The following is a 19316-nucleotide window of genomic DNA, read 5'->3' on the forward strand; positions in this document are numbered from 1 at the left end:
TGTACTGGTCACATCCAGCTTATATATAAGACATTGCATATTGCACAACTTAACTGATATCATTACAATACAATTTACAATACAATTTGATATTTATAACGCGCCTTTCCAGGTCGCCCTGCTCAAAGCGCGGGAAAAAAACCTCCTACTAAATACCGTAGTGTTTTTTGAAAAGCCAGGATTTTAAAGCGGTCTTGAATGAATTGATGGTTGGGATTGATCTTATTTCAGATGGTAAATTATTCCAAAGTTTTGGGGCAGCCACAGAGAAGCTTCGGTCCCCATAACGTGATTTTGAGCGTGGGACAATGAGAAGCTCTGAGGAGGACGACCTGGTCTGACGCGCTCTGGTCTGATTATGCAGCAGACAAGACAGATATGCGGGCGCAACACCACATCTGGCCTTGAAGCAGGTCAAGAGAATTTTAAATTGAATCCTGCACTTGACTGGGAGCCAATGTAATTCCCGAAAAAGTTGGCGTGATGTGGTCGCGCTTTTTAATGCCACATATCAGTCTTGCTGCTGAGTTTTGCACTTTCTGCATTGGTGCTGTAACATCACCTGGGAGTCCATAGAGAAGACCATTGTTTACATCAAGCTTTGAAGATATAAAGGCATGTACGAGGCGCTCAGTGCTTTTACGGTCCAAGTACTTCCTGATCCGCCCAATCTTGTGCAAGCTGAAGTACGCTGCCCTACATACATTCTTAACATGTTCACGCATACTCATATGTTTGTCAAAACAAACCCCCAGGTCCCTGACGGAGTCAGAGCTCGGGATTGCTACACCGTTAACATCAATCTTATTGACAGAACCAACCCTCCGTGATGATGCAATGCTCACAAAATCTGTTTTTGGAGCATTCAATGATAGCTTGTTGTCATGCAGCCAGCCCTGGTCATGTCCATTGGTCACATCCAGTAGATTTACATACTTGCATGTAGTAATGAGGAACCGGCGTGGAAACTAACCCGCGGCGTGGCGCTGATGCACAACTCGGTCTACAATACAGAGGCGCTAACCCACAGCCAGGTTGAAACAATGACTGTGACGTCGCGTCACTACGCCGAGGCATGACGTCGCCATTTGCTCTGTTCTAGAGGTAAATGTCATGACGCCTCCTATCGTTAAAAATTGAGTTGTGCCTCAGCACCGCCTGTAATTTTAGTTCCTCATTAGGCACTGAACAACCTGTTCACCAGTCAAATCCAGTATTCCGTGCTAATGCAGCTTCAGCAGTTATCATTGTATGGGTAATGTTTACAAGTCACATTGACTTTCCAATAAGATAAACACACAGTATGTACTCATCTAACATCAGCTTTACAGAAAAATTAAGAAGCCGTCCTGCACATGTACAATATGTAGTTCTGGTCACTATCAGAAACTTCTGATTACTTATACTCTTGTTCGCCAAGAAGCTGTCCTGGACCATTCAGTTCAGGCCACCATCTTGAAGAGTCATCCTCTGGTATGCCAGGAAGCCATCCTGGACAATGCAGTTCAGGCCACCATCGGAAACTCTTGAATTCATCCTCTAGTATGCCAAGAAGCATTGACAGTGCGCCACCATCAGATAAAAAAGAACAGTTTCCACCTAATAATCATGTAAAAAAGAAGAACACAGGCTTTAATACTACCATTTTTTTAATCAATAATTTACATGTACATGTTGTATGTGAGCTTTACTTTCACTTGGTGGGTTAGTGGGACACCAACAGATAACTCATAGAATTGGCAAAGGGCAGCTGTTCCCAATTCTTGACACACCCGTTCCTGTGTTGTAACATTCAGCAAAACAATTTTTAACAAGCTCAATTAAAGGTTAATGACTTTAAAATGCTTTGGTTTAATACTCTGTATCTATATTATGCTGTTATTACACAAACTGCTTCTGAGTACATGTATTTATGATGAAATTGGGGAGCTGGTTAAATACTAACAGGAAGAAGGAAAAGAGGGAGTGTGAAGGAACAATCCCAAGAACCTCTATAGAGATTCAACGTACACATATTTAAAGCGGCAATCTATGGAATACATGTAGGTTTTACTATATTGTCCAACTTCTGCTTGCCATAAAACAATCCCATGATCTCAGATTGTTTTCAAACGCACAGAGTAGACGTACGTAGATACATGTTCTATGATTGTCTACGAAGTTTCGGTGAATATAATTACCGATAAGATGGTTTTTGAGCAAGTTAAACACAGATACTTTTGCGAGGTCAGTGTAATAGCGAGCACTCGTTAGACTGTGTACTCGGGATATGCTATGTACATTTCACTGTACATTTGGCGTCGGGTGACGTGAGATTAAAACCTACATGTATTCCATAGAGTGCCGCTTTAACAATTTGGTAAATCAACAAATATGGCCAGCGGTAAAATTTCACCTATTTGAAGTACACTTAATCAGGCACTACAATAACCAAACTGACCCAGAAAGCAAGTAAAGTCAGTCAAAAGTTATATCACATCTGGGTCAGCATTGTCATCATCAGATTCTGCAACTGTGTTATCATCTCCATCTTCAACGTCAGAGGCTAACCAACTTTCAGCATCATGCAATGGCGAATTTTCCATATAGTCACTGATCTCCTGTTCTGCCTCAAATCTGCACACATTTTCTGTGATTTCACAGATTTCCTCCTCAGAGAATACAGATTGATTTCCAATTGTAAACTGCAAATTGTAAACTGCAAATTGTTCATATACGAAACCTCAGGCATTTGCAAGCTGACATATTTTTTACAATGCGTGTTAAAGACATGTAGACGCTTCTCGATGTCTACAATCTCAGCCATTACGAATGAAGATACTCCGAGTTCAAGGTTTGTAGGACAGTCTCCAATAGGCAATGCAGAGACAAGTTGAGCATGTTTGCTACAGTAGTATCTGGAAACATTTTTCATTTCTTTTTGTAAGAGCTCAGTTTCCTCTTCTGCCCTCTCCTTAAGACAAAGTAAGGTTCCAGCCTGACGTTGAGTCCTTGATTCTATTGATGCACCTGGGAATCGGAACTGGACTGCATCTTCAAAAGCAAGGGGTGGTTGGTCGGCATTGGTGTTGTATGTCCCCAGCAGTTTCTTCACAGTAGATGTTGTCTTGGAGATACTCTTGCTTAGCTTGACGGCAATGGCCTGTCCAGCTGAAAATGAAGTTAGAAGATAAACTAAACTGATAAACATATGAACACATCAATAACGGGATGTGCTGAACCCCTTGTAACATTGCAAACCTTGATTGATTCCTGCAACGTACTGATATCCACAAGATGATTGGTTATCCAATTCACAGAGAACATTAAGGAAATTAGAGGTTATTGATTTCTATGGAAGCTCTATGTTGCTGGGAATCTAAGTAGCAATCTTCATTCATGGCAACAGCATTATGTAAGATGACATCACTGCCCTCCTTTTTTCGCAAAACACTTCTAAAGGCCAGGGTCCAGACAGATCTAGGTCAGTAGGTCGGTAATGCTAAAATGCATTACAGATGATTACTCGGCGGTAGTAAATTCTCAAGAATGGACCATCATGGCCTTCAACATCAATACAAACAACCAAAATGAAACGAACCAGATTCTCATTTTAAGAGGGACTATAGGCAGGAGCAGAGGCGCTAATCTGGCCATCTTCAGGCGACTTATATACACAGGGAGGGCCCTGGGTCATGTCCGATTCAGCATTAAATATATTCTTCGTACAAGCGTGAATCATTTCAACGCACTGTGAGAAGTGAGAGACCCCTACTCGCGACATTGAGTAACTTTATCTTGCCTACCTAGCCGCTGCCTATATTGTCCCTTTAAGGCAGGTCTTCAGATTAGACCTCAGATTTTAACTTACTGGCATATTTCTTCATCATCTCGATAAGGACTTTCCGTTCTGTACAATGCCTTTGTAGCTCCTGCATTAGGGTTTCCTTTCCAGAAATTCCTGAGATTGTAAAAAATGGCCAGGGCCATTGTGCTCACCTCATGTGGAGGAAAGATGGATAAAGAGCATGGTATTGTGTCATGTAGTGTTAGGTTTGATGTAGGTCCAAGCAATTACAATTTCCCCAAAATGGCCAATTTACAGTACATTCCACCTCTGTGACCTTGAAAAGTAGGTCAAATCAAAGAAGACCCGGGTGACACATTGAATGGTTGTTAGAATTAGATGTACCTATGATATAAAATTGGTGCCAATCGGGCAAGTCATTACTAGGAATAATGGCATTTTGAAGAATTTAGGATTTGGCCCCCTCACTGGAGGCCAAACGGCAAATCAGATTGCACCAAACTTCGGTACCTGAGATCACCTGACCAAGGGGTACATGTGTACTTAATTTGTGATCAATAGTCATTGCAGTTAAGAAACGTGCCATAGTTACGGCCTGACGGCGAATTTACGCCATTTGACCTCTGTGACCTTGACAAGAAGGTCAAATTAAAAACCTGTGTGACATATACTGTATGGTGGTTAGATGTACCCATGATATCAAATTGGTGGCAATCGGGCAAGAAGTTAAGGAATAATCACATTTTTAAGGTTTTGGGATTTTGCCCCCTGGTGGTCAAGTGGTGAATCATATTGGACCAAACTTCGGTCCCTGAGATCACCTGACTAAGGGGTAAATGTGTACCAAATTTGGTATCAATAGTCATTGCAGTTTAGAAACGTGCCATTGTTACATCCTAACGGCCAATTTACACCATTTGACCTCTGTGACCTTGAAAAGGAGATCAAATCAAAAACCCGGAGGATATATGATGCACCTTTGCTAGAAGTACCTACCATATTTTTTTCAAAATTTCCCGACTACTATTAAGGGAGATATTGCATATTTTCACTTTTAACGTTTGGCCTCCTGGTGGCCAAACCATGAAACGAATCGGACCGAAACTTGGTCTCCAAGGTGTCATTACATAAGGGTACATGTGTACCAAGTTTCAACTCAATAGCTCTAACAGTTACGAAACGTGCCCTGCTAACGGACGACGGACGCAGACGACGACGACGACGACGACGGACGACGGACGCCACGGTATGGGATAAGCTCACCTCTGCTAAGAGGTGAGCTAAAAAGGAAAGACAAATTTATTACCAATCACTGTAAAAACGAATACTCTTTCTGAAAAAAGTCCTAGTACATGTCTCTTAGTCAAATACTCAAAGGTCTGCCAATTCTAATTTCCTCAGAACATAGTGTCATTTTCAATAAAAACAATGGTAAAAATCACCAATAAGAAGTTAAAAAGGGGGTACTGGTACTTCGTCGAAAACTTGCATCTTTTGGAAAGAGGTTTCCAATAAGTAGTGTGTCAGTTCATCTTTAGCCAAATCCTATGAAGATTAGTGAGGGATTTCAATAATCCATGCTTTTGGAGCAAGAGATACAACAAAAAATTAATAAATGAAAGAAAGAGGAGAAACAAAGCATTTCAGGTACAAATTGAAGCTAACCTGAGTTTTTGGAGGTTGGGTTTTTGAATTCTCTTTCAAAAATTGGTCCACTTCATTCTGGTCGACAAAGTACACCCCACTGTGCTTTGGTTCCTCAACACTTCTCCCTGATGTCTTCTTTCGCACCAATCCAAAGTTTGCATCCATTGATATAATTCTTTGATATTCATCCTTCTGAAAAAAAGAATGGCCAATGTGCTTTAGAGAGGGATGTAATTTATCAGTCCTGGTTTCATCTAGAGGACGTCTCATATCCCGGTGCAAGAGGCAACCTGAGTAGGAGGTAGTGTTTCCGCAACAAAATCGAACAATCGATGAGTCAGCCATGCCCAATCTCAGTGGTCACTCCATCAGAGTATATCAACAACAATTTGATAAAGAGGTCCAGCTACAAAATGTTGTGCTTGTTGGGCTGCGCCAAAAGTATAAAGCTTACCACTGGACACGCAGGACATTTTATATCCTCAGGAGCCGACATAACCTCCAACTGATGAATAAAGAAACGGTATTCTTCGAAAGTTTCATTAATGAGAACCTTGTAGATATCCTGCAAAAACTGTAAGAAGAAGTGATTTAAACCTTAACACTGTACAATACCGCCAGAGTGTGAAAAACCATGTACCACTATATCAGCAGATAATCATTTAAGGCTTTGCGTCATCTTGTTTGAGATCATCATTTAGTTATTATGACATGTAATCACTCTTAATGAGTTCGGCTTATTTCAAATTCACAAAGAAATTAAAGGCAAAAGTGCACCTGGGAGGAGAGAGGACTGTGCTCTTTTGAAGATTACTTAAGATCACACTTCACAAGATTGATGTCGTGCCCAACAGGGTTTAAAGGGTTAATCTAGGAAAAGCATAAAAAGAAGCACTTAACCCTTAAAGCGCCAGAGGCGACGATCGTCGACATAAGGGGGAAAGCGCCAGAGGCGACGATCGTCGACAGCAGACATTTAGTTCCACCTGTCTGCTAAGAGATGGCAGTGAGTGTGCATGTACGCTCTTTGGTACTTCGACAGTGATGCTTAGCACATAAAATGGCATCGAAAAAATTTCAAGTTTCTATACAAGCTTTTGAGTATTTTATCAAAAACTTGAAGCCCCATTTTCGGGGGAATGACGTCATCAGGAGTAATTAGCGCTGCTACGACTAATTAGACGGATGCTTCGACCAGGAATCGGATGGAAACGATGTATTTAGACCCAAACTTCATATTAAAATACCAAGGGAGGTATAAAAAGCTGATGGAGGTATGTTCTGGCCATATTTTTTTTGATTATGGGTATTTGCACTAATTAACCCCTAATTAGTAAATTTTGGCGGGAAATGTCACAAAAATCGACGGGAATTACCATTTGTATAAAATCATCAGTACATTCCATGGTGTTTGTAACAAAAATAATGTTGTTATTAATCATTTTCAAAAATGCTTGGTTAATTCGGCGCTCAGGGGTAATATGATTTTGTTAATTAGGCGCTTTAAGGGTTAAAATGCACAAGCTTGACTCACCGGATCATTTACTTCAACATAAGGATGATGTATATACTTCAGTGACTCACAAAAATCAAACACAGGGACTGGAACTTGAAGATACAGGACTCGAAGCATTTCCATCAGATGGAAATCAAAGCAGATCTTTGGATTTTTTGGAGAAGCTGGCCAAAGACAGAGGCGGATAAGTGTTGTCGGCTCCTCCTCGCATTTGCAGAATTTGACAACAACGGTGTGGTGGCGTCCTAAAATTGGAATAATTTGGAGAAAAATTAGTCTCTGGCTACAGAAATATTTCAATTGCTAGCGGAGGATGGTAGTTGCACAGGTGCACATGAACGGGGTGTACTAATACATGATAGTTCCAATTCCGAATAATTTCGTCCAACACTCCATAATGGGTCAACAGGAGATGGGGTCAAAACTGGTTAACTTATTGGATAAACTGTCCATGATATTTTTTAATGATAATCACATTTTATCAAGCTTTGGTATGCAGCACCATCAGCGATAAGTACTATCTATGCTAGTTGTGTAGTCAAAGAAAGCTGGAATATCAAATTCAAATTAAGACATATTTAATGAGAGAAAGCTCACCTTTGGAGTCGACAACAATCACATGCTTGTTATAGGATTCCAAACATTCCTTATGACGTTCATCATCCCGAAGATATATAGTTGCAGAATATGGAACCCAAGCTTTTTCCTAAAAGGAATTGGTTTGAATTAGTTAAACCTAAAAAGAACCAAACTTAGGAGCTAGAATAAAACATTGTGGCCAAGGGTCTTGCCTACGATTGATTCAAGTGCTTCATGATGATGCATTGCTCAAGTCAAACTGTAAGATTGATTTACACTTGTAAAACCTCTTTTGACAATTCAATAAGTTAGCAAGCAAAGTTGATTAAGAATCCATCAAACCCAAAATAAGAGGTAAACGGTACACATGAAGTACAAAGGTCTCTAGGTACCATATCAGGAGAACAATAGCTTGTCGAAGAAAGACATACAATATAGATTTCACAAAAGGTAATAGTGTTCTTACCTTCCAAGTATAGACTCTGTGAAAAGGTTGTTGTCTGTGGGTAACATCAAGACAGCTTTTGCAGAAATATTTTGGTGGTAGACAATCCTCACAATGGAAGACCTTGCTGCCGGAAAATTCAACTCTGCACACAGAACAACAAGAACTTGGGGCAAGGGATTCCAAAAAGGCATCAACAAGGACAGACCTCAACTTCTTCCAATTGTCCAGTTGCTTCACCTTTGTTGAAGCATAACTTCTTTTAGGAGCTGAAGTGAAAAAAAGGCTACATTAATCTGCGAAATTGGATGGATCATGTACATGTACATATTGTCAATCTGACAGCAGAATGATAAAGAATATCCTTTAGTTGTACATGTACACATGCCCATATAAGGCTTCATTTTGGCTAGCAAGCGCACATGGTGTGAATGTAGGTAAAAAAGGTACAGGTAAAAAAGGTACAGGTAAAAAAGGTACGGTAAAAAAGGTACAGGAAAAAAAGGTACAAGTAAAAAAGGTATCGGAAAAAAAGGTACAAGTAAAAAAGGTATCGGAAAAAAAAGATACAGGAAAAACAGGTACAGGTAAAAAAGGTACAAGAAAAATGGGGACTAGGTAAAAAAGGTACAGGTATGGTGTCTTTGCTGTCAAATGTTATAAATTGCACGTCTTGTTTATTGTAAATGAAGTCAAATTTTGGGGTTATTATGATTATTATGTAGATGTTGTGTGGTGGAGGTAACTTATACTGAGATAGGCAAAGTTTAGATATGTTTTCAATCAGTCAGTCAAATGGAAACCATGTTATGTGTTGGTTATTTGTTTTTTGTGTATCCAAACTAATTACTTCCTTGCTAGAGTAAAGTTGATTAACTTCTAATTGCCAAAGCATAATTATGACTACTGTAATTAATCCGATTAACAATCAATCAGAAAATCCCTTGTCCAAGGTGGATTGTTCCAGGTCTGGTATTAATTAGGAAGGTCTTCCCAAGCTGATACCACCTGGAATATTTATTTTACTGATACCAACGGTTTTGAATACATTCAGGGTTTTTTCACACTTTTGTAACTATGAAACTAAGGGCTTCTAACTGTAAATGAGTAATCAAAGGGGACATTGGCCATCAGTACCCATTCAGTCACCAGCCACGATGGAGGTTATTACAAATAATAAAGGGGGTCAGAAGATATGTCTCAACGGTTACATGTTCAATCGACACCGGTCTACTGCTGATCACACTTACTGGCGATGTAGTTGTCACAACACAAGGGTAGATTACGAACCACGCTGAACATTGAAAATCCAGCTCCTCTCTCCGAACACAATCATGATCCAGAGCAACGCAATGTTGATGTTACGAAGGCGAGGGCTTCGATGAAACGACTTGCTGCCGAATCACTGGATAGTAAACCAAGTCAGATCCTCGCTCGTGTTACTGCTACAGTCCCGAACAATGCCCAAGGATTCATCCCCGCACCAGATGTATGTAAACAGACAATTCGAAACGAAAAAAACAGGAATATGCCTGTAGAACCAGCTGATGTTAATGAACTGTTGCTTGAAAATGGATACACTCTGACGTTAAGCAAGAATGGGGAGGCACCAAGACAGTTCCTTTTGTTTGACAACGAAGACCGTGAAGGAAACAGGATCATCTGCTTTTCATCAGTGGAACAACTTGAAAAACTGGCTGAGGCGGAGAAGTGGTTTATAGACGGAAACTTTGGAGCATCGCCCAGAAACTTCTTGCAAGTCTATTTCATACAGGTACCACTTGGAGAACTGAACATTTTAACTGCAACAGCGTTTCTGCAGAGGAAGACTACCGAGACCTATAATGAACTGTTCACAAAGATTGTAGAAAGCTGCAAAAACACGTTTGGTTACGCACCAAGTCCTACCATTGTGATGAAAGACTTTGAAATCGCAGCGCTCAATGCTTTAAGAGACATCCTTGGGGATGACTCCGACATCAAGGGCTGCTTTTATCATCTTACTCAGTCGACTTGGAGAAAGGTTCAGGAACTTGGTCTGGTGCCCGTGTACAAACAAAACGAGGACTTCAGACATTTTTGTGGAATGCTAGATGGTGTGGCATTCTTGCCTCTGCAGGATGTAGCTGCTGGAATGGACTATGTACGACAGGTTGCTCCCCCAGAAGCAGCCGACCTTATCAACTACTTCGATGCCACATATGTCAACGGCGTCTATCTAATGTTCGCGCAGCTGATGGTCGTGTCCGTCTCCGCAGAAACCCACCCTCCTTTCCACCAGAATTATGGAATGTGCACAATACCACATTAAATGGCGATCCGCGAACCAACAATGTGAGCGAAGCTGGCAACAATCGCTTCAACCACTTGACCGGACAAGCTCATCCATCTATATGGAAATGCATCCAAACGTTGCAGCTCGAAGAACAGTCGGTCCGTGCCATGGTCGCTCAACATGCCGTTGGTAACCTCCCCCATAAAAGGATTCGTCGGGAAACGCAGCACCAGCAGCGTCGCCTGCAAACTCTGTGCCAAGACTACAATCGTGGTGATAAAGACATTGGACAATTTCTGCGTGGGGTGGGACACTGCATCAGGATTGCCAACCTTTGAACTTTTGTGAATGATTAGAATTTTGGTCAGACTTTATTGGACTGTAATACCAAAGACTAGAGAGACTCAGGTAATACGTTGTAATTGTGCTCTTCCTGTCAGACTATAGGACACTCCGTCAGATTTAATTGAATTCATTTCAGCCTGGTGTTCTGCATCGGCTATTTGTCGAAGAAATGCAGAAGAGAATCAATACCTAAAAAAGTAACCAAATGTTACAACAAGACAATTTAACGGTTGTGTCAAAAGGTGATTAGAAAACATTCAAACTCTTTATTTGCCCTTTCAAAGTTTTCAGAATGTATTTAAATAATTTTATTTCAGATTTGATATTTGGACAAAAGTGGTGGTATATGTATACCTCATGGCACGGTTGCTGGTTGATCTACTGAACAGTGTTATACTTTCGTCATGACTGTTGGTCCCTCTGAGTCACTGTCAGCATTCTGTTTCTATAGTGTGCATCTTAATTAAATGATTTGATGTCAATATTCTTACTCATATTGCACCTCATTGAATTTTACTCAGTATGGTACAATAAACTTTATTTTGCTATATAAATGTTACTTTGTTCTTATCACCAGTCGAAATCCGTGTTGGGCATGGCACCCAGGTAATCAGGAAGGTACATAGGACGATCATATACTCGTGTTTAGGACAACCGGACAATAGGAAAGGCACATTAAAATTATGTTTTTCGGGACGGCTGGAGGCATTAGCCACTACCCCCCCCCCCCCAGATTGCTTTGCCTCTGCCTTGAGTCCCACGAATCTCGCTTAGAATGTCTTCTCGCCAATGAGTAGAGACCCCAGACTAACAAACAAATCAATTAGCAATAAACATCCATTCTAAAAACCTTCAATCAAGTTAAATAAATCCCATTTCCTTACAATGTAATTACTGGTTTCTATATACACATAACCTTCAGGTCAATTTAACTGGCTAGGCCAGAGTTAGACCAATAAGTGGGCCTATTCTGGAGGAGGCCTTTAGAAGCCACACCTTCTATCTCATAATGTACCATGGACAAATAACATGGATGTCATTGGGAGACGCCTACGGCCGACTGCTGTCATCAGAGGGAAGATGTCATCAGTTAACAAGTCACTTTTCAAATAAAACCCTTCACAACCCTCGAGTCTCAAGTGTGCATCACCTGCGATATCCGCGCCAAGCCAGTAATTCACAATAGCTGATACTATTATACTAGCTATAAATCCCGAAATGAACATCTTTAGAGAAATAACTAGAATGTGAGACTCAACGAATTTCATACAATAACTTTTTAAAAAGTGTCTGTACCTTTTTTACCTAGTCCCCATTTTTCTTGTACCTTTTTTACCGATACCTTTTTTTCCTGTACCTTTTTTACCGATACCTTTTTTCCTGTACCTTTTTACCGATACCTTTTTTACTTGTACCTTTTTTTCCTGTACCTTTTTTACCGTACCTTTTTTACCTGTACCTTTTTTACTGGATAACGGTCTCAGAATAGGCCCAAACAATGGGTGGGGAACAAAAGACATGATGACGTAGATAGCCACAACAAACTTAGTGTGAAGCCGTCTATTATCAGTTGACAAGATAGTCATCAGTTTCTATATGAATGGATTACAATTACAACTAGATTGAGAAATCTGCTTAACAGCAAATTAAATGGGCCCCCGAGTATTGGATGGAGGGAGCATTGGGTTATCCTAGCGATAGTAAACTGTTGTATGGATTACATTATCCTAGCCAGAGAATGAGGGTGGAGACAGTTCTTGGTAAGTATAGTTCAGAGTGCATCACTCACTGGGTGAGGTAAAGTCTTGGGTTTGAAAGTGTTGGGGAAAGTGTTTGAGGCTTGTTTCTGTTAAAAACATTGTTGACACCATTCTCAGTTGCTGCTTTGCTGATCTTGGACAGTGTTTTATCAGTTCAGCTACTGAGGTAGGCCTAAAACACTTTCTCCAACACTTTGAAAACAGAAGACTTGATGTTACCCATTGTCTGTGTAAGGGGTGGGTCTGTAAAAAGACATGTTTGAGATGAAATTGAAATAGCATTGAGAATTAAAGATGCTTTCCCAATGCTTGACTGGTCCGGCAAGAGGCATTGCCAGGAAAACGTGACGTCATTTTCGCCATTCTTCTTACCGCACGCCCTCCCTCTCCGTAAAACTTGCAGACATGGTGTGAAGTGGGAGGGCGCACAATGGGAACCACACTGCCGCGATGTTAATAGTTTCTATTTATAGAATTCAGCGGCAGAGATTTTAATCACGGAAAAAGTAGATTAACTCGGCTAATCTCAATGGATTTTACCCAGGAATGTTTTCAAGGCGAGAGAAACATCTGATTTAAGTACTGCGCTTATTAGATTTCATGTTCATGCCGAAGATTGGCCTAAAACGTGGACGAAAAGAGTGCATTATCGAGTGTTGGAGAGGTCACGTGATTGGACGAGAAACCTGAGCGAAAACAATACTAACTCCAGCTCCCAGAGAGGGAGGAGCTGGAGTCATAAAAACGCATCTAAAGCATCGAAATATTCTGAGTTTTGAAAAATCGTTTTGCGATAGTCCATGAATCGAATTGGGTTTCTTTATAATACCTCCATCGTCCCATCGCTCGACCAACTCCTGAGAATAATGACGTCATTATGACGGGGCGGAGCTTATGCTAATGTATCAGCGTCTCGCCTCTGCGCATGTCACAGCGCATGTCAGATTGAATCGCGACTTCGGCATGTTGGGAGAAGACGATCAGACGAATCTCAGCGGCATAAAAGCGTCAATAACATCAAAATGAGCCGAAATTTTGAAAAGTCTTTAGTGACGTCCCTTGGATGGGGGTATGCTTGGTGGGTTTGGGGTGAAAGATTTTTGGTTTGTTCAGCTGTTTCAGAGAACACTCACACTAAAGTTTGGTAACAGATAGAATGCAGAATTCCAGCAATATCAATATGGTCCCCAGACTGTGTGGTCTGGGGCCCATAATGACTCAATGCGTTCCCAAGATCATTATTTACTTACGGGCATTGTTGGATGGATCAGAGGACTGGAAATCATAGAACATTCATTGCTGTCCAAAAGCTAATGAACTACCGATATCAATACTACAATCAAGATGTACAGACCGGGGGGCTGGCAGTACGTACCCATAAGTCTTTGCGGTAGTCTCGCGCGTACCGGATATAACCCATCAAGCTTTTCTCCTGCAGAGAAATACTGCGTTGCGCTCAAGTGCCTTAAAAGGCTGTGAACAAAATTAACGTTCGACCAATGAGAAAGCCACATTACCCTGCATACGAGGTTGGACGCGTGATCACTTAGTGACAAGTAAAAATAGAATCAGACCACATGTTTCTTTATGTCAGAATGCTGCCGTTTGCGCTGTAGTACACGTGTGTTGTCCAAATTTTCGATTTCAAGCAAGTTTAAGGCCAACCTCGTGTCCACCAGACTAATGCATAATTGGCAGTTGAGCGCAACGCAGTATTTCTCTGAAGGAGAAAAGCTTGATAGGTTATATCCGGTACGCGCGAGACTACCGCAAAGACTTATGGGTACGTACTGCCAGCTCCCCCGGTCTGTACATCTTGATTGTCGTATAGTTTCAGTGTCTGAATCAATACTACAATCAAGATGTACAGACCGGGGGAGCTGGCGGTACGTACTCATAAGTCTTTGCGGTAGTCTCGCGCGTACCGGATATAACCCATCAAGCTTTTCTCCTTCAGAGAAATACTGCGTTGCGCTCAAGTGCCTTAAAAGGCTGTGAACAAAATTAACGTTCGACCAATGAGAAAGCCACATTACCCTGCATACGAGGTTGGACGCGTGATCACTTAGTGACAAGTAAAAATAGAATCAGACCACATGTTTCTATATGTCAGAATGCTGCCGTTTGCACTGTAGTACACGTGTGTTGTCCAAATTTTCGATTTCAAGCAAGTTTAAGGCCAACCTCGTGTCCACCAGACTATTGCATAATTGGCAGTTGAGCGCAACGCAGTATTTCTCTGAAGGAGAAAAGCTTGATAGGTTATATCCGGTACGCGCGAGACTACCGCAAAGACTTATGGGTACGTACCGCCAGCTCCCCCGGTCTGTACATCTTGATTGTAGTATTGGTCTCTGTGTGTATCACATTGTGTGGTCCATTGTTATGCTCTGTGTACATTTCGTGTACATTACACCGCTACGGTTTTATACTTGTTTACGTTTCAAAACTCCATCTAAAACATATTTTCTTCCTCACCAAATCCTTTATTACGCCCAGATGATGTACTTGCAGTCACTCACCTCATATTCTTGCTATGCAAATCATGATATGATCGAAAGTTTGATGAAGAAATCAGAGATTTGATAGGGTAGGTGATAAAGTATGGAATTAGTGAAACCTTGGAAACACTGATAAACCTTGGAAACACTCCTTAAAATGCATAAAAACATGAAATAATGCCATTCGAACCTAACGTGGTTACGAATCAACATTTGGAGCTTATTCTTACATGATCAGATCGGAATTTTATGGTAATTTAGAAATCTGTCGCATATCCGATTCAATAGTCTATATTTTAGAACAACCCAGTTGTACCTCGCCTCCAGTGTACAGTACTGATCTCCCAAATATGGGAAGACACGCCCACCACACACCCATAATATGGACCAATAGCGCTCCGCTTATAAATACGCCACCACCACGCGGGGCCTATTTGAACTACGGATCGGTCTGTTCATACAGGGTGATACAGAGAAAATTGGGGGCCTGTCATGCATTATGCATGGATAAGGTTGACCACTATGTCTACGCCTAATTGTCTATGATTGACTGATATTTTATAACAAACGATGAATAAAAGAAGCCTAGTCATGTATGTTTATTACCGAAGTTTGCGGATGAAAATTTCCTTCGCCGTGAGCGATTTCTTACATCTTCCAGTACGCATCGAGGGATGCAGAGATCTTTGTGACGTCACCAGTTCTAAGCGGTTTTTTTATTCACGTGTGTGTTTGTCCTATGATCTCGTGCATCTAGTACCGAGCATAATACTTTATCGTCTATGGAATACAAAACAATCATAAAAACTAATTTTTGCTTCCATTGAAGAGAAATAAAATATTTTAACGACCACAGCGCATTGCCAATTGATGACGTCATCCTCCACATTAAAAATGTTGGCTTAAGGAATTGAACCCGAGGCGGAGGACCTTGGTTGAGTTACCAAGACACTCGAGGGTGGAGCTAAAATACAGTCAATACGAAATTTTAGCTCCACCCGAGAGTGTCTTGGTAACTCAACCAAGGTCCGAAGCCGAGGGTTCAATTTCTATTCTAAAATACCTCAAACTTAAAAAGATAGGCCACGAAAATAACTTGAATATGTGCGAATTTGGCAAATTCCATCCATCGCCGGCCCGCGAAATTTTTTTCTGCAGGATACTTCTGCCATAGTGTACATCTGACAGCCAATCAGAATTCAAGGCAAGCACGTGTCTTTGTTGACATCATCTTTCCACATGGCGCAATAATGTCAACAATGCCACGTGTTCTGATAATCTTGGAAAGAACAAGTAAGCAAATGGTTAGAGGAGTATATTAGCTAAAATATATTTATTTGCAGTATCTTAACATGTATTTTCATTGTCGAGTGGACTGTATTTATTGGACTTGTCTGTTAAGGCGCACTGTGCTCGGCAAAATAGCCGAGGTTGAATGTTTATCTGTCAACCGTGTAACTAGTTCTGCTGTATATGCATAGGTGGCGCCACCATTCAATTTTATTTTGTTTGCTTGTCAAAATGTGTTTTATACAATGGCCCTTCAACAATGTTCAAACTACCAAAATAGGCCTGATACCTTCAACAGCAGACATCGGATACACTGTCCCTTTAATAATTATCAACATTGGCAACACTGTCAGTGTCACTGCCCCTTAAAATTTCACAAATCAATGCATGCACTGCAATGTAGGATCAGATCAGCTGATGCCTCTTTTGTACGCATAATATCATCAATTTTACAATGAATCTGTGCAATTCATTCCTAAACACTACGACACAAACCTTGAGTTGAGCATACTTGGGGTCAGACAATTATTGTCACATTCACAGTTGAAGTGGCACTCGGCATGCGACTCGGTATCGTCCATTGTATTTGCATTATCATGCATAAATAAACAGTGTGACGTCAAAGATCGCGCCAATTGTGATTGGCTGTCAGATGTACACTGTGGCAGAAGTATCCTGCAGAAAAAAATTTCGCCGCCGGCCCGGCCGGAGCGCCGGTAGCGCCGTTGTTTACATTATGTTAGCGCGCATAGGAAGTCCGCATCGGCTCGCTCAAGTGATGCTAAAATCCGCGCAAATGGGCTATTTGGAGCGTTTTTCTCGGCAAATATGTGTAGTGCTCATTAAAAAACTTAGGGTGGTTGATGCTTCCTTGACTGATTTGTGTTTGAAGCAGTGTTTTGAGAGCCTCAAACTTCTGAAGTGAAGTGAAATTCCTTTGACGTGACGTGTGCATGGTTTCCACATTTTAGTGCAACCCGAGGGAACTTTGGTAGAGCATCTTGGTTGCGTGTCCAAAACACTCCGCTCTCAGAACGAGGCTTATGCATTTTCCATTTAAAAGTTGACTTTACGGTACCAAGGTATTTTAGAATTCTGAACTAACTGGCTAATTGCTATCAATAAAGTCAGCTGGGACGAGACTGTCAGTTGGGAGGGTATAAATCGTGGAAGGAACGCACCCGATTTCCCGCGCTATTTGCACAGTGATTCCATGGTTTACATTGAATATTACAAGGTTTATCAGTGTTTCCAAGGTTTCACTAATTCCATACTTTATCAACTACCATTTGATAGGACACTTTTGACGCGCCGTCGGACTCTTCTCCGCGCGCCTGGATGACAGTTCTTTCGGACAATCCACCGTATATCGATTGAAATAACGTCAAGCCTACGCATACGAACTCTTTCATGTTTTAAGACTTTGTAGTCAGAGATATTGTTGAGACAATGGTGTACGTCTTTTTCGGGTTATGACTCATCTATGATACTATTTTTATCAAGTTTTACGGGTCACGCCTTCTACGGCCTGTGATCCGCGTCAAATCACTTTACGTTGACAACGACGTACACTTTCGGTCTGAACATCGTCCCTCAGTCATTCTTTAATATTTCCTAAACCGTACATCAAAATCTCACTATATCCTGAATACGAATTCTTATTTATGTCAATTACCAGTAGATGTAACCATTTTAGGGTTATGTGCTTTGAGTTTAAGACATTTAATGACAAAGCTAGATGAAGTGCGATTCGGCCGTCTTATTCTACTGACGTAATACCTTAGACGCTCGAGCTTCCAGTGTCCGACACCTGTTTTAGAAGTTAAAATATGTAAGATTTAGACATATAACCATTATCAAAATTTGTATATGATCTTGAGAATCATTAGAAAGATTTGGATGGGTTCGATTGAAGGTTATATGTTTCGTTATAGAGTTATCGAGGCGATCGTATCGGTATAAATTGAGAATGCGGCGTCACATCCATTTCCATTACGCACGGCGGCGTCATTTCCTAGATGCCCTGTGTTTAGTTCAAAAGTACTCAAAACTCTTCCATTAAAAAGCCATGGAAGTTTTTCCTATCTTTTCTTCTAACAATATTGGATCAATTCCATGTTTCAGTTTTCTGGTTATTAGAACCGCATGCTTGCCGTTTCGAATTATATTCGGCATTCCCTCTCAAAAATTGACTAAATTTCGGGTCACGTGACGTGATTCTAGCCTCTTGATTGGATGTGGCGTGACGTCGTGAAGCTATAAATGACGTAAAATGTTGTTATGTAATCACTCTTGACTTGTGTCTCAAGCCGAAAGGTTGGTACTCCCGCTCCCGGCGGGCTCCGCCCCGTCGGGACGCCGCTGGTCTAGTTGACAAGGGTCGTGATTATACTAATAATATAGAGTTCAACTTTAAATGGCATCGGGCCACCCATGGCTTATACTAAATATGAAAGCAAATATATGAAACGACAGTTAGGTTATGTTACCAGGTTACAGGAATTTATTGCTGAGCAAGGTTATGAGCATGATCGATGTAAAATACCTTATGAGACAGAAAGATGAAAAGAAATCTACGTTTTCGTTAAATTGATGACTTTGTTGGCCATTTATACCTACCCACAGACTTTGTAGCGGCGCCCTTCGGATAACGTACGTTGGGATCATCTATAGAGTACTCGGGTTATCCTATTCATATATTAGACTTGTCAAGACAAGTCTTTTACCAGGTTGTGACAATGATCAAGTGTGACACTCTATGGATGGTGCTATATCTCAGAAGCATCCGGTACGACACCGAGTCAACCAGTAGGAAAATCGCTACAGCAGTTTGAGCGTACTGTGACATGTTTCGTAACTGCTAGGGCTATGGGCTTGAAACTTTGTACACAAGACCCCCTTGGTCAGGTTACCTCTGACACTGAATTTTGGTCTGATCTGTTTCTCGACTTGGACACCAGGGGGCAAAAAGTGAAAACCTAGAAAGTGTGATATCTCACTCATAAGTGATTCGTATTCGATAAAGTTGTTATGGTTGATACTCCAAGCAAGGATACATTACATATTATACAGGTTTTTGATTTGACGTACTTTTCAAGGTCAAAGAGGTCAAATGCCAAAGTATCAGTTGCAGCAGGAACTAGTCTAATCCAGAACCTGTGTAATCCATTT

At 41.1% G+C, this 19316-nt stretch overlaps 1 protein-coding gene across 3 annotated transcripts; it reads right to left on the reverse strand.

The window, feature by feature from the left end:
* Positions 1-1649: 1649 nt before the first annotated feature.
* LOC135493966 (uncharacterized) lies at positions 1650-13713 on the reverse strand. 3 transcript variants are annotated; one of them, XM_064781666.1, is made up of 8 exons: positions 13605-13713; positions 7996-8243; positions 7548-7656; positions 6969-7195; positions 5889-6008; positions 5453-5626; positions 3851-3940; positions 1650-3150 (listed from the first exon to the last, which is right to left on the reverse strand). In XM_064781666.1, the coding sequence occupies exons 1-7, from the start codon at positions 13645-13647 to the stop codon at positions 3917-3919; spliced, it is 945 nt and encodes a 314-aa protein (XP_064637736.1). In that variant the 5' UTR covers positions 13648-13713; the 3' UTR covers positions 1650-3150; positions 3851-3916. The 3 variants fall into 3 exon arrangements, with proteins under 3 accessions (XP_064637736.1, XP_064637735.1, XP_064637737.1); XM_064781665.1 differs by lacking the exons at positions 1650-3150; positions 3851-3940 and having other exon boundaries at positions 4731-5626; XM_064781667.1 differs by lacking the exons at positions 1650-3150; positions 3851-3940; positions 13605-13713 and adding an exon at positions 12574-12701 and having other exon boundaries at positions 4731-5626.
* Positions 13714-19316: the final 5603 nt, after the last annotated feature.

Source organism: Lineus longissimus, chromosome 9 (genome assembly GCF_910592395.1).
Source record: "Lineus longissimus chromosome 9, tnLinLong1.2, whole genome shotgun sequence".
Lineage (NCBI taxonomy): Eukaryota > Metazoa > Nemertea > Pilidiophora > Heteronemertea > Lineidae > Lineus > Lineus longissimus.

Excerpts from the sequence above, each read along its gene's own strand:
- LOC135493966 (XM_064781665.1), bottom strand. The coding sequence starts at position 13,647 with ATGTTCTATGATTTCCAGTCCTCTGATCCATCCAACAATGCCC. Across the intron at positions 7,196-7,547 it reads GATTGTTGTCGACTCCAAAG|GACGCCACCACACCGTTGTT; the intron begins GTGAGCTTTCTC and ends TTCCAATTTTAG. Across the intron at positions 5,627-5,888 it reads AATGTCCTGCGTGTCCAGTG|AAGGATGAATATCAAAGAAT; the intron begins GTAAGCTTTATA and ends TCTTTTTTTCAG.